Source organism: Cheilinus undulatus, linkage group 3 (assembly GCF_018320785.1).
Source record: "Cheilinus undulatus linkage group 3, ASM1832078v1, whole genome shotgun sequence".
NCBI classification, from domain to species: Eukaryota; Metazoa; Chordata; class Actinopteri; order Labriformes; family Labridae; genus Cheilinus; species Cheilinus undulatus.
The window spans coordinates 47,257,034-47,273,272 of NC_054867.1; the positions used below are offsets into that span (position 1 = coordinate 47,257,034).

General features: G+C 39.4%; 1 protein-coding gene across 1 annotated transcript in view; it reads right to left on the reverse strand.

The window, feature by feature from the left end:
- Nucleotides 1-15,451, reverse strand: part of lactbl1b (lactamase, beta-like 1b) — a 31,146-nt gene extending 15,695 nt beyond the window's left edge. Inside the window, exons 1-3 of the mRNA XM_041815410.1 lie at nucleotides 15,346-15,451; nucleotides 9,119-9,222; nucleotides 4,469-4,626 (exon numbers count right to left, since the gene is read on the reverse strand). Coding sequence (XP_041671344.1) covers nucleotides 4,469-4,626; nucleotides 9,119-9,222; nucleotides 15,346-15,451 — 368 coding nt within the window. The remainder of the gene's footprint in view (nucleotides 1-4,468; nucleotides 4,627-9,118; nucleotides 9,223-15,345) is intronic.
- Between the last annotated feature and the right edge of the window lie 788 nt (nucleotides 15,452-16,239).

The window sequence follows — 16,239 nt, forward strand, 5'->3', positions numbered from 1 at the left end:
TCATTTTGATAAGCTTCTGCAATGTCACAACATTTATTTCCGTCCAGAGTTGCATTCATTTCTCGCCAAGCTCTTGTACTAATGATGGGAGAGTTGGACCGCTGCGCAAAGTCTTCTGCAGCACAAAGATTCTCAATGGGGGTTAAATCTGGACCATGTGGGGGCCAATCCAAAAATGGTGTCTCATGCTCCCTGAACCACTCTTTCACAATTTGGGCCCGATGAATCCTGGCATTGCCATCTTGGAATATGGCCGTGCCATCAGGGAAGAAAAACATCCATGGATGGAATAACCTGGTCATTCAGTATTTTTAACTGACCTCATTCTTTGGACACATTAAGTTGCTGAACCTAGACCTGAGCAATTGCAGCAACCCCAGATCATAGATGAAGTGCTCTTACTTCCATAGATGTACATAGATGTAACATAAAGCACCTTTCAGAGGATTCAAACAGGTGGTGTCCAGAGTATGAGTGGGGTTGGAGTATGTGGAGTTTGAGGGTTGGAGATTTCTCAGAATTGTAAATTTGTGCATCTTTTTAAATTACACTTTGCAAATGAGCTAACTCTCCTCTACCCCTTTTTTCATGAGATGTGCTGACCGCATGAGCACAGCAGTGTGCTTCCATGTCTGTGTGCGGAGATCTATGGGTGGAGACACCAGATGAGGGGGAAGTGTTATTATGATGACCTAAAGTGTTTTCACAATGGGGACAGATTCTGCAGCACCAGATTTCATGTTTTCAGATTTAGATGGTCCAAGAAAAAAAAAACATCCGTTATCACAGTTTTATCTGTTAATTTTCAAGAAAAAAATGATCAAGATTAAAAAGATGTTAATCTACAAGAAAAGATTAGAATTGTTTTTGCTTTAAAAGTTGTAAATGTACGTGAACCAAATCCTATAATTTTTGAGACCATCAAGTTAAAAATATAATCACTGTTTTCAGTTTGGTTTCTTTTAACTTGTTTCTAGTTATATCTTGTGAAAATACAACTTTTTAATCTCAAAATGTTGGTCCTTTTTTTTTTCTTCAACTAATGCTGACCAAAAATGATCAGATTGTCTTCACATTTTCATCCTTTAGGTTGGTCAGAGCAGACAGCCCCCCAACAATTTTTTCTCTGTTTCACTGAAGAAAATGATGGTGCATCCACTCGTTAATTTGTTCCATAAATTTACCCAGTGCTTGTATGGGGCCATGGTCACCTGGGGACATTGAAATGTAGAGCTGTGTGTCATCTGCATAGTTATGGTAATTCATTTTGTTATTTTCAATGATCTGAGCAAGTGAGCATGTAGACGCTAAACAGAAGAGGCCCCAGGATGGAGCCTTGGTGGACTCCAAATGTAATTTTGGCCTGCCTAGATTTAAAGTTACCTATTGACACAAAATAATGTTGTTCTTTAAGTAGGATGCAAACCAATCTAATACTGTCCCACCCAGTTTTCCAGTTGGTCAAGTAATACATTGTGGTCGAATGTGTCGAATGCAGCACTGAGATCCAATAACACTAGGACTGAAGTTCTGCCATGATCTGTGTTCAAGCCAATGTCATTAAACACTCTAGACCTTATGTATGCATAGAAACACTAAATACTGGGTTCATAATTTTCCGTCTCCTTTAAGTTTTTCATTACACTTTTTTTTTACATGAACATTATTATGAAAAACAATTGAAGAAACCTTTAACCCCTAATGAGTTCACTTTTCATTAGCTTGATTTTCTAAGAAAAAAACTCTTGTATTTTAGAAAGCTTACTGAATAGCTGAATCAGTTTTTTTCATCCAGAGCTCTGCTGCTCTGGAGCTTTTTTTTTCGATACGAAAATTGTGATCAGGCTAGCACAGAAGAGTGTCAAATGGCTGGTTAAATGACTACTAATTGTTTGGTTTGCTTGTTGGTGTGACAGATGTGCAGATTTTTATGTCTGCAACATGTTCCAAAAGGAGGAAAAGACTTGTAAGGTTGTGAAATGCTCTAAACACCTGGAACAGCTAACAGGTTGATTGGTAACAGGTGATTGTACTGTACCATGATTGGGTACAAAAGGCACAATCCTGAAAGGTTCATTTGTTCACAATCAATGATGGCGTGAGGTTCCACATTGTGAGAGACTGCATGGGCAAATAGTCCAACAGTTTATGAACAATATTCTTCAGTGTGCAACTGCAAGAGATTAACAGATTTCCCCATCTGTAGTTCATAATATCATCAAAAGATTCAAAGAATCTGAAGAAATCTCTGCACGTAAGGGGAAAGGATGAAAACCAATATTGAAAGCCTGCAGCTTTTGACCTCTCATGTGGACTACATTAGAAATGGCATCATTCTGTGATGGTATTACATCCTGAGCTTTAGAAAATCTTTGTCAGTTAACACAGTACATTACTGCAACTACAAAAAACGTTAAGGCACTAAGCTGTTTATTTTCATCAAGATAACATTTGGTTAAATCACCAGGGAAAATTGTTCTTGACTTAGCACAAATTTTAAGGCAGGCCTTTCACCCAGAATTTTAAATTCAAACAGAAATTCACAGTTTAGAGTGAGGATGAGATAAATAAGTCAAGATCCTGAGAAATCAATCAAAATGGACTTGTTATTGTGTCAAAAAAGTAAGGCAAACAGATGTATGCCCACTAACAGCTTCCATACATCATAGGCTTTTGCCACTCACAAAAATCTGACCCACTAAAAAGAGCTCCATGACTCAATTCAAAGTCCCAGCCTAGCAGCCCACCACTGCCATTAACAGTCATTCCAGGCATCTTTCATTTTGTGGGACCTATACATTTTTCAAAATAGGTGTTTAATTTATTAGACTTATGTTAAACATGAACTACATGACTCTCAAACCATTCAAACATCAAATGTAAGCTCCTGTTTTTGAGAGGTTTCCATAAAGCAGAGCTTCAAAATAAAATCAGCTTGTTTAGTGTGTGTCCCATTTCCCTGGAGACCTCTGCTCTGGAGAGCACTCCCAGCTGTTACTGTTGCCTTTTCCACGTAGTCATTAGACCTCCAGGGGAACCCTGATCCCCGTCGGGCTTCAGCATCAATTACACATCAAAGTCAGGAGCTTCTGTGCTCATAGACATACTGCTGGCTCAGTAATATGTAGATCCACAGCTCATGTCCCCATAACAATGAGCGAAGATGATGCAATGAAGCTCATCATCTGATTAAAACACATTTCTGACTTTGCAGCACATGAAACAGCGTGCGTCATGTATCGGAGAGCAGCCACAGAATCAATTAAAGAAAAAAATGTTATGTTCAAAAGATGAGGCTTTTTGAACAAACTAATGTTGTCACTTATTTGGTATAGACCGACTCAAATAGAGACCTGCTAACAGAAAAATTACAGCAGGAAGTGTTCCATTAAAATCAAACTGGCAGAGAATCTTATTAACATATGAAATGTATTGAGGATACTCTTTTCATCTTCTGAAGAACCAAAGACACACTGAGTCACTCTTTGAACACTAACACTCGCCTTCATTTTTAATAAGACCTGTGAATTTCCTTCATTTTCTAACACATTTTACATTTTCCATTATGCCACCGACTGAATCTCTGTTAATATAATGTTATTGTTCTATGTATGTCCAGGGCTGCCCACAGAATAGACTGGGTACAATTCTGTGCTGCTGTATTGACACAGAGCTGCTGATGAGGAAGAACACCATAAACATGGCTCAAACATTCATTAACAGCTGCCTGAGATGAATCCTCCAAATTCACTGCTGGACAAGATCACCAACATCGATCTCTGGAAGAAGATGCACCAACTAGCAGCCGAAAACGAGTTTGGGAGGAGAAGGTGGGGATGGATCGGGCACCACCAGACAGACCCTTTCCTGGAAACCACAAGGGAAGACGAAACTGGGCTGGCTGAAAAACACCTGGTGAGACCTCCAGGCTGACACCGAAAGGATGGGCCTCACCTGTAACCAACAAGAGGTTCAGGCTCAGGACAGAACACGCTGGAGGGCTCTCGCCTATACCCCAACAGGGGGTTATGGTCCCTACTAAGTAAGTAAGAAGGTGCCTACCTGTATACTTTGTGTGAGTTTTCATAAGTGGAAGAAATCCCAGCCAATAAAAGAGCATTTTCTACACACATCACAAGTTTTGGTCTGCCTGTAAATGCCCAACATGAGGTAATTATGCATCATTGGTTTGGAGCGGATCAACCAAACTAGAGGAGTGAAAAACGCCCTTAAACACCACACAACCTGCGCTCTTCCTCTGCACGTGGATGTAGTAGTCCCTGTGTTGTGGTTTAATTAGTGACCGTGTTAAATGGAGACTTTTAGCTGACTCATATCTCTGGACTTATATTAATCCACAACCAGATAAGTCTTTAACTCAACCAAAGCACTAACTTAAACATAGTTGGCTAATAAAATTGAAAGTTGTGGCGTGTGCGTCTGATTTCAGTGTAGCAGTGTTACTCACCTGTAGATTGTGTACTCATTGGGCGCTCCTGATAAAGGGTCACTGACGTTCCTTTTCCCAAAGTTCCCGGTCCACAAAACAGTGTCATTTAAGATCACAATGGCTGACAGAGAGGGAAGGCTGATGGGGTTTATGGTCTGCCGGAGCAAAACATCCACCTGGAAGAGACAAGTAAGAAGTTTACTGTGAAAGTTTAGTCTGCACAACTTTAAGGAAAGTGGACTCACTGTTTCTTCAGGCTTCTGTGGAGGTTATATATCAAGACGCAAAACAGAACATATATACAGACGCAAAATTGATTTATTTTCTCCTCATAACTCTGGTTAATACAGTAGAAAAGTATTATTTCCAAAATGTATGAAAAGTGCTTCAGTGTGGGTTGGATTCAAGGTTGGAAGTCAAGCTTTTGAGTGATGTGTGAAAAGTTTACTCATCTTACAGGAAGGACAAATAATAGAGTTCTCAAATAGACTGGATCAAAGTGTACCTCAATCTTTAGAGAGACGTTTCAATGGGTGTTTTGTTGAGTTATATCTAAAATCATGAAGCCTTACTGCATCAAATAAGTACAGTTTGCAAAAGTCAGTTTCTTGTGCCTCTTTCAGAACTGCCACTTTAATACCTTTCATCCATCCCTTCATCCTTTGATGATCAGTTTGAGTCCAGAAAAGTCTGAGTTTGGTTCTGCTGCCGTAGATTTCTGGTCTTGGATGATGCAAGCCTGGAACTTGGGAGACTTTCTAAGGTATTCAAAGATTAAATCCACATTGGTTTATCCAACACTGAACATCTTTTATCCATTTTCAATTGTTTTTGCTGCTAGTTTTGCATGCTAACGGCCATATTGTATCCCACAATGCTTTGTGACAAGCTGTGACAAACAATGGCGGGCCTTTCTGTGATCACGTCATGCTTTGTCAATCTATGACTGTGCAGATTATGCAGTAGGCCTGAATAGTCTATAAAAAAGAGAAAGACAAGGAGCTTGTGATGTGGCCCTCTGTGTCACTGCAGACAGGAACTGCTTCAAGTAATGGCACAAATATAGCAAGTAGCAAAAAGTGTGTCCCCTAAATTCCCAGATGAATTCCCAAAAATATAGAAATACATTTTCCAAATGTTAATACAAATATCTAAAAGTTATGAAGCAACCCCCCCCACACACAAAAATCCCCCAAATTACAAATACATTTCGACAAAACTCCCTGAAAATTTCCAGAAGAATTCCTCCAATCATCCAAATTTCCATAAAAATGCAAAAATAAAATGTCCCCCAAAACTGCAAACAACCTCCAAAATATATCCAATCATATTCTCGATATTTCCATGAAATACTTGAAAATTTCTGAGCAAATTCTCCAAAATGTCAGAAAGAATGCCCTTAAATTTCAGTGAATATTGATCACATTTTCACAGTTTGTTGCATGTCACCCCCCACCCTCTCTCTGTCTCTCTTCAGCTGTCCTACCAAAATTAAAGGCAAAAAAAATCCAAAAACAACATTAAAAAAATCCTGAAATTTTCAAAGCAAATCCTCACAACATTTCAAACATATCACACAAGTTTCAATGGACATTAAGAACATAATCTCCAAAATTCAAATAGCAGAATTTATTACTGTGTTGTAGGAGAGTAAAAATGTCCTCATATATACACCCAGGGTCTTCGGAGGTTAAAGATCTGGCTCTGATTCCTGCAGCATTTTAATTTCCACTTAGCCTCCTTATCAGGACCCATAATCATTAACCATAACTTTGCTACTGCACTGCTAGACTCAGCCTTTGGTAATTGGGTCAGAAAGGGAATTAACACCATTTAATATCTTTCTGAAGATGGAACATTTTGCAGTTTTACCCATCTAAGCTCCAAATATAACCAACCACCTTCAGACCTCTTCCACTATTTTCAGACCTGTCACTTTTCTGTAATCACATTTTGCTTCTTTTCCAACTTTGTTTGCATGAGCAACAGCAACATCTACTACCAAGAGATTTGATCATCTGCAAGAAGAAACCTGACGACTACTTCCAGCACCTCACAGCCTGGCCTCAGACTCATGCTCGGGTCCTCCACCTGTCACGTGATGTCTAGACAGAGGCTTCAAGTACTCAAAGAAGAAGGAAAATGGAGAGACACTTCAACGAGGTTGCCACCGGCACAGTGACATCTTATAATGAACTCTGTGATCTCGTAACACACACAGCTTCTGACTTGTGATTTCTCTCATGGATCATTCACCAACAGTTTTCCTTGAGACAAACAGGGGGACAAGAATGGTCAATTTCATTCCCTTTCTTTGTTTGCTCAGAGTATTGATCCCACCAGAATAGAGGGCAGAAAGAATGGCTCTTTGAAAAACAGACAGCTTTTTTGATAACCTTGTCAAGGTCTTCTTCTGTGACTTTCTCCTCTCTCTTGGCTTACAGGAAGAATGGACCTCCATTTCTTAACAGGAGACACCAAGACTTCACTCACATATTGGAAAAGTAATTACAGGAACATTTGTCATGCTCTCAACTGTAGCAGCTTGATGCCACAGTTGTTTAAATTAATTTTTATTCTCATTAATCTAAACTCAGCAGCCATAGACTATACCAGCAGACCCAACTCGTAACAATTGTAAACCCACGCCAAAGCAGTCCGGGAGAAGATGCTCACGCTGAAGCAGGACAGCTGAAGAGCTCAAACATCTTCTACATCATGAAAAACTCTCAGTGTTGTTTTTCTTTTTAAATTCAAACAGAAACATGGTCCTGTTCTGATAGATCTGCATCTACGTTGTAATCACATTACCGGAGGCAGCGACTGGGATCAGCTAGAACAGGAGTGTCAAACTCAATCACAGCAGGGGCCGGATTCTGGATTCAGGACTAAACTGAGTCCCTGAACGTCACCTTTTTAACAATACACTGTCAACCTCATTTCACCAGTAATAAAATATAAGAAAAAAAAAACTTAGCACTGATGATAAATGATTTTGACATTTAAAAGCTACAAAGATAAGTTTAAAGGCTCACAATCTGAGAAAAGTAAATCTATTAGTTCAAAAAGTTCAAAACATGAAATTGAAATTGAAAAATAATGTTTTTTAAAGGCAAATATATTTGAAAGAACTCAAAATCATGAGTTTTAAAGGTCAAAATATGAAATAAAATTTGCAATCATGAAATTAAAAGTCAAAATATGATTTAAGATTTTAAATTGTGAGTCTAAAAGGTCAAACTATGAGATTATGAAGTCAAAGTTTGAAGTTAAAAATATGAGGTAAAATACAGAGATAATTGGTTAAAAAGGTCAAAATATAACTTAGAAATTAGAATTATGAATCTTACAGCTCAAAATATTATGAGAAGTCAAAATTATGAGTTGAAATGCCAAAGTATGAAATTAAAAGTCAGAATCCTATGTTTGAGTCCTAACTGTGAGATGCTAAATTGAAATTGTGAAATTAAAACACAAATTAATTTCTTTTCCCGCATTCCTGACTTCTTATCTTAATATTTTTACTCCTTATTTTTTGAGATTTTATGACTTAACAAAAATATCTTAAATCATGGAGGATACGTTCACATTTTTATACTTGAGGACCTCTGCAGGCCTCATACTGATGGGCCAGTAATAACAGAAATATGAGATCTTCTTGCAGGCAGGATTTTACTGTTCCACAGGCCGGATTTGGCCCCCGGGCCTTGAGTTTGACACCTGTGAGCTAGTGCAGTTAAACCCCACCCTCATGCTCCTTTAATGATGCTGACTGGTCCAAACTGTGTTCAGTCAAGCACAAACACTGTAGGTTGGAGCTTTTCAAGATGGATTTGCCTGATGACAGACATAGAGGCAGGCAGATCCATCTGCTTTGCAAGGCTATAAGATTACTAATGCAATCAAGACATTTGATTTTAAACCTCCAACTTTCAATTTGTATTTGAAATATTGCTGTTATGTTTAGGATGATTATTTTGATTACTTCTTATCAATCTCTCCTCTGTTTCTAACATCTTTGTAATGTTTGAATATATTTTCTTATTCACTTGACATCATTGTAAATGAGGGACGCCCACTCAGAATTATAAATAAAGGTTTGAGTTGAGTGAAAGAATCTGAAAAGGCTAAAAAAAAAAAAGCAGGACCTGACCTAGATCCCTGCTTGAAATAAATTGTCCAGGCCAGGTGGGTAGCGCCCAAGGTGAACATCTTGCAGAGAGAAGATTATTTTTCAAAATTGCACAAAAAGTAAAATGTAGAAAAAGACATTTTAATGAAAAAGGGGTCATGTGTGAATTCCATTTTTGGTCTGAAGTAAAGTCTCAGAAGCAGCTTTTGTCATGCAAACTGAAGTTTCCCCGGCAAACTTCTGCTGAAAAATGAATAAGGCAAATTTGGATGCTGATGTTCATCTCTGTACCTCATTGCTGTGCTCTCAACCTCTCGACTCTTGTGTGCTCACAGAAACTCAACCTTTTGCTCGTACTGACTCAGTTTTTCATCCCACATATCTTTAATCTCCTTCTGTCGACTGCAGCAGCATTTGGTGTGAAGGATTATTGCGGTCAGCCTGCAAATTTCCTTCAACTTGAGTGTGGGCTGGATAGAAACATACAACATCAGGATTTAAATCTTTATGCACCACGATGGACGAGCCCTCCTCACCTTTTCCAGGGCCTCTTTCAGGCTCGGGATGGGATGCTCCAGTGGCAGCGGCTCAGGGAAACGGGGACACATCATTTCTGCTTTGGCGTTGCGTCCATTCTCTTCTTCTGGGCGCCGATGGGAAATGAGAAAAGAGGAAACAAAAAGAGAGAGAGAGGGTGACAGGCTGTTTTAATACCCACTTGGTATTTGGGAGAATAATGTATGGCTGCAGGAACAGTAACATGATAGATTTTCAATGACAGCTTCATTAATTTCCTGATGATCCCCGTGGTTAATACAGGATCTGGTTTGATAGAAAATGTGACATATAAAACAGATGAAAAGAAATGCATCCTGGTCTCACTGGGAAATCTGCATGGACAAGGATATTTCAATATATCACCAGGTAGCTTCAGGCCACATTTGCCTGTTCTTTGTGAGAGACATCTATACATGGAACATAAAATATCATTGCATTGTCAGAAAAATGAAAAGGAGCCTGCAGGTGTGTGCTTTTGACCAATAATAATGTTCCTCTACATGCATATAGAGTTGGAATAATACACCTGCAATGTTTTGGAGAGTTAAGCATCATGTTTTTGTGCTTTGTACAAAAGAAAGGACACCAAAAGACCTCTTTAGATGCTATACTTCAGCGTAAACACTTCTCCAAACTTATGATTAAAAATGTGGATGAGGGGAGCGCAGATGGTCGGGTGGTTTAAGGCGCTACCCATGCACGTGGGCAGCCCGGGTTCGAATTTGGCCTGTGGCCCTTTACCGAATGTCTCTCCCCACTCTCTTACCTGTTTCCGAGTCTATCCACTGTCCTTCCTCTTTTTAATACAGGCATGAAAAGGCCCAAAAATAAAAAAAAAATAAAAAGTGGATGAAATAGGCGCAGCTGGAAAAGATGGCATACATTATATGAACTCCAAATTTATTTCTATGCTCCTGATGGGACATTTCACATGGCAGATCTTTAGTTTTATGTAATATGATGCACTCTACTGTCCTGTTGGGGTAATTTATCTTGGACTCTAACTGCTGCACACATTCAGCTGCCATTACAAGCAAGAACAATCCACCTATTCATACAAAAACTTTTAATATAACCTGACATGCCTGACTGGCTCACGTAACCATTGCATGAGATATATTTAATATCCATCTAAGCAACAGCCCATTGAGGAGGGGAAAAAAAATTTGGGGATGATTCAACAAATGTTCTGTTTGTCACGTGCATTATTAGCCAGTCAGAGCAACAAATCTTATGATGTGGTGGGTGTGCAAAGCCTCAGGGAGTGCGCTACAGAACGTGAGCACACAAGGCTTCCCACTGTTCACTATCAGTGAAGCAAGTTGGGAAATCAAATTTTTGCCAAAGCTGGTCAGGGGAAGAGCAAAAAAATATTTTCCACCAAAAAAATCTCCCAGTGTACACCTTGCTCTAATACAGAAGCGATGTAAAGTTCGAATAAATAATCATTTCACAAGTCTCTGTAGATTACAGGCTTGCTGTACAAATAAACCGTGCCCCCAGCTACCGCCTCAGACCCAATACAACGATTCAGCTTGAAGCTTTACAAGATGGAGGATCCATCTTATACCAGACTTAAATTTGGCCTAGCCCACATAGAAGTAGATATTTTTGAAAATGGAGTTACACCTGTGCATTTTGGCCTTTTACACACATGCAATTAATTTTGTTGACTAAAAATGTCAGTCAACTTCCTTTTCTATAAACCATGTGCATTGCCTCTAGCACGGCATGGCAGAACCTTCATCCAACTGGACTTGAAGGTCATACTGATAAACAGAGGCTCCTGAATGGACTAAGGAGGTCACTGCTGCTTCAGACAACATCTTGAAGACAAACCCACCACCAGTGCCTGCAGATCTGGGTCAAGTAGGTGGGACAGTTTTGAGAGTCCAGTGATTCATGCAGAACAATAGAAAGTGAAAATGCATGCCAAGGACGTCGATGCTGTCTGTGAGAGAGCGTCACACAGCGAAGGACACATGACTGTTGACATGACTTTTCATACAGCATGTGACACGGTGTTTTTATGTGGACAAAGATGCTTTTCAGAACATGACATGTATGGACAGTAGTATTATTGAAAAACTGAGGAGGAGGGATGCATTATATTATCAACATGATATCAGCATTGGCATTTATTAGCTTTAAATATTAAATATTACTGACAGCTAATCTGAAAATTCCTTCTGATATTGATGACTGAAATCTCTGCTGTAAATATTCCCCATGTGTAGAATAAGGCTGAAGACTTTAAGACAGGTCCAGCAGATCTGTCGGTTACATTCTGCCATGTTTAATGTGTCCTAACTCTGCATTTCAATGATATAATTTTTATGTATTTCAGTCATTTATTCTCTTAGCATACGATCATATGAAGCACGTATCTGCAATGTTTTATTCTGATATACTTAGGGGAATATACGTATGTAAGAAGATTTGAAATGAGAAACTGTCGATCATGATCTTATTAGAGAAACATTTCCTGAGGCCATAAATTGTGTGAGCTAATTTTCCCATCTTATTTCAAGCAATCACACCTCCTCTGCGAACAATGTTGTCTCCTTAGCCGGCCAGAAGAACAAAGGAGGAGCATAAACGGTACCAAAATGTTAAATATTTATCCTTGCTATGAATGAGGCTGACTAAAATATAGAATGACTTCAAAATGAGCCATAGGACTTGATCATATGATCAAAAACACTTAAATGCACTGCATATGCCCTGCCTTGTAAAAAAAAAAAAAAAAAAAAAAGTCTTTATATTCAGACAGTAGTGGACATTAATCTGCAACAGACAGCCACTGCAGGCTAACAGTTCATTCAGCTAAAGCTTTGTCTAATCAACAAGATAATGATAACACAATCAAGCAATTATTTTATCTCTTAATTGCAGGATCAGTGTTCCTTAATTATGAGATTATGACCTGTAGATATCAACAGTGTAAAAGGTATTAAAGTTGGTTAGAAATGAAAAAACATCCTGGTACTTTGACCCGAGGCTGGATGTAAGAGAAGGACAAAGATGCAGAAGTAACTGAATGTCACTTGATCACAGACTTCAGACACTTTGATTTTCCTTATCCAAAAAGATTAGAATTGTTAGACTTTCCCCAAGGATGGACATTTTTACATGGTATATTTTAACAAGCCATCCTCTATTTTCTTTTACATGTTTAGGAGACAAGATTGTGTTCAGGGGTCGGGACCCCTTTTGGAGTCGTGAGACACTGAGAGGGGGTCTCCAGATGCCTCAGAAAAACGGATTTTTTTCTAAAATACACATTTGCTACTTTACACTAATTTTGCCAATTTTTAACCATTTTCATCACTCTTTCCCACCAATTTTTTAAAAACTTAAAACCCATTTTTGTCCATTTGTCCAACTGTTAACACCACTTATATATGCCTGATTTTGCCACTTCAAAACCAATTCTTGCCACTTTCCACCAATAATATTATTATTTTATAATAGTATTTTTCTGCCTCAGTTGACCTATTTTTTGTCAGTTTAAAACCATTTCTTATCCGATTTCACCAGATTTTTCACCCATTTTTGTTGCTTTAAACCCATTTTGCCCCCTTTTTATCCCCTTTTAAACTTGATATGCCTGTTTTTGGTACTTGAACCCATTTTTGCTTAATTTTTTGCCACTTTTATCTAATATTTAACACTTCTCACCCATTTCTGCTACTTTCAAAATCCCATTCCACCACATTCTCCAGTAATTATTTGCATTTTAGCAATTTCAACCTATTTTAATTCTCTTCTAAGGACAGGGATTTACATTTTTAAGAAGGCTATTGATGACAGCGCAAGAGAATAAAGAAAATGTATTTGATGGGAGTGGTTATTATTCAGGTTAAATATAGGCTATGGTTATCACAGCTTAACTTTAGAATGGACCATGATTTTGCTGACCTCCATGCCCCAGTTTGGCCGAGCCCAAGAAAGCTCTCCCATTTATCCCCCCTTATGGGCGGCCTTGTCTGCACGTTACTGTTCTTGATTTTGCATGGCTATGTTCACCACCTTCAGGTACAGTGGGGGTCCCCGGTCTCTGGCACCTTTATTTTTGCAGAAAAGATTGAGAACTCCTGCTCTACATAATCTACATGAGAGTAAGATACGAGTCAGGTGTCTTAAATATAAAGCTTTACGTAAAACATCCCAAGATCTTATTCTTGTGGGAGGGTTGTAGGAGCAGATCTTGTAGCTCACAGAGTGTTCTAGAGAGCATCAGCAACAAAAGCAACTTGATTACATTGACTCCTACTGTCGTGCTCTGACAGCCTGCAAGCAACACAGTGCAATGCTGTGTGCCATTTTCCCCCCATTGTCCTGTTCCCATTATTGTCTCCATCCCTTGTGCTGACACAGACAAAGGCCAAAGAAAGACCAGACACCAGGGTAGGAAATGACTTTTTTGGATTCAAAAATCTACCAGACACTCACTTTTTTAAACAGCTACTTCATTTCAACGATCAGTGTAATGTAATGAGGTATGATATAATAATGAAGGCTTACAGCATTCAAGTTAAAGGGTATTCAGTAAAATGAAATGTTTTAACAGAATTTTTCTGTATTTTGAGCATCAGACTTGCACTAATGAAATATTTTGTGAACACTTCCTGCCATGTAACTTTGGAATTCAGGCCTTTTTTAACCCTTAGAGCTCACGCGGCACCGATCCGCTCTGTGTTGTGCCTTTTTAAATATGTTCTTCATGCATTCGTCACTCTTACAGAACATTTGCTAGAGAGCCCGGAATTCGTCTGACATCCCAGGGTCTCTGAGGATAGAGTTGTTGTAAATTTGTTTTAATCCATTTTCGATAATGTACATTGCCTTTTTTCGGTGGGTAGCGCCATATTTATTGAGGGGAATGTTTACATGCAATGCATTGTGGGAGGGGCTGTCCTCCAATAGCAAGATGTTCCAGCTCTACTGCTTAAAGGAATGGCACAAATGAATCTGACTGCAAAAAAGCGCATGGACTTTAGAAACCTTAGAGTCCTATAACTTTTTTTCAAAATTCAAGTGACATTACTGTAGTAAATATATTCTTAAAGCCTAGGTTGTCCTGAAAAAAAAAAAGAAGATCTACAGAACTTGACTGTGCACCACAGGGTTGATGTTTTATAAGATTTCTAAGAAAAAAGTCTAGACGAGACATGATGGTGAAGAAAATAGCTGTGAGCTCTGAGGGTTAACTATCTTGATGAGCGAAACATCGGTTCAAAGACGTCTTAAGCAGATACATCCGCTGCAGTACTACTCATATGATACTGAGTCAAACTATCCCAGCACACAGCTGCCTGTAAACATCTGACAGCAGCTCTGACACAGGGAGGAGGAGGCTGGGTGCTTTGGTCAGTGAACCTGAAGGTCTGCTTGGTTCTAATCATGAAGTCGGTTGAAAACCAGGACTCAATTTATGCTATTTATTCTCACAGAATTAATCTGTTAGAATACTTTTATTTGCCTGTCTCAGAGGTGAGTAGGTTTAGCAAATTAACCCAATTATGCAAAAAGAATACCTACATTTGGCTAATGATAATTTCCAACCCTGCCATTCACCAGCAGAATAGCTATATTGAGGTATATTTCACTATCGCCATTGAGCTTGAAAATATCAAGATAGGACCTTTTGTCCATTATGCCAGTCCTAAGTGACAGTGGCATGTCATGGTCTGGACCAGACCATCACTTTTTCCAGAAAATGATCCTGTCATCATAAAAATCCAGTTCTGGTATCTTGAGATGAGGTAAATTAATGAGTTATAATAGGGGAACCAGCACTGTTATCCTGTGGTGATGGGAAAAATAAGAAAAGACAGAAAGAGCAACCAGAAATTTCCTGTTATCATCAGGAAATGAATGAATAAAATGACTGATGCATGTCTGCTCATGGCTTCTGTACTTTAACATTCAGTCGAGTTTTTTTGCAGGGTGCAATTGTCATCCAAATGTCAGCACTCTCGAAAGGCTACACATTTACATTTAAATGAAAGGAATATATACTGAGAGGTTTTGAAAAAGTTTGAGGACCAAAGTCAATCAAAGCATCTCAAACACTTCCGTACCAAGGCTGGCAAGGAAAGCGTCACCCAGCTAGAGGACTAAAATCCCTGCAGTGGTAGTAGAGAGCTTTTTCTCTCACACTTCCTGCTACATCCTGTGTTGTCACTGTGCTTGTTCTCACCTGGAGGAAGTTTTGGCAGCTGATACTGCCAGAAGAAGCAGCCTGTCATCACCAGAGAGAGAATGAGGAAGAACACCAAACCCAGCTGGCTCCACTTCACCTTCATCTTGTTGTTTTTTGTGAGTCCTTCGAATTTGACGGTGGGAGCAGGAGGGGCAGGAGCAGCAGCTTCAGCAGGAGCCGGCTTCAGAACAAGAGAATGCAAGCAAGTTAGAAAAATGTGTGAATCTTAAAACAGATACACTGTTAAAGTTCCCTGTATTTATGCTTCCTCTACCAGATAGTGTCACCCATGTTGCAGTAAAGTAGAAATCCCTGTCACACTTAGAAGTGATCCTGCAGCACTTAACTGTACTCACCACCTGATGCTTCAGAGCTGGGAGGATGGATTACCAGTAAAACAGAAATCTTCTTATGACTCAAACCACATCCTGCACATTTAAAGAGTTAGCCCTACCACTAAAGGGATCCCTGCATCCCAAATCTATTAAATGGTATCCCGTGGAAGTTTTCCAAAGCAGGAGAAAGGCACAGACACGGACTCCCATCTCTGACTTCTCACTGACTGTGCTGTAATCCCGGGCCCATCAGCGCTCCCGTCTCTCACAATTCAATTTCCTCTCCTGCAGCCACAGGCCGTTGACATCATAATCCCCAGATTTACTCCACCAAAGCGGTCGGGGGGGAAGTCTTAATCCCTAATCCCCACGAATCAATTCACTCCAGTCCTTCCCCGCCTCGTGAAGCCCACCAAAGAGCCGCACGAGCTGACTAAGATGGCACCCAATCAGCTGACACAGCCGATGGGGAACAGGGTGATACGGTGCTTCTTGTAGCCCAAACATGACCTGAAAAGAGCAGTCACCCAGTGCAGAGAATTTGGATCAAGGGAAT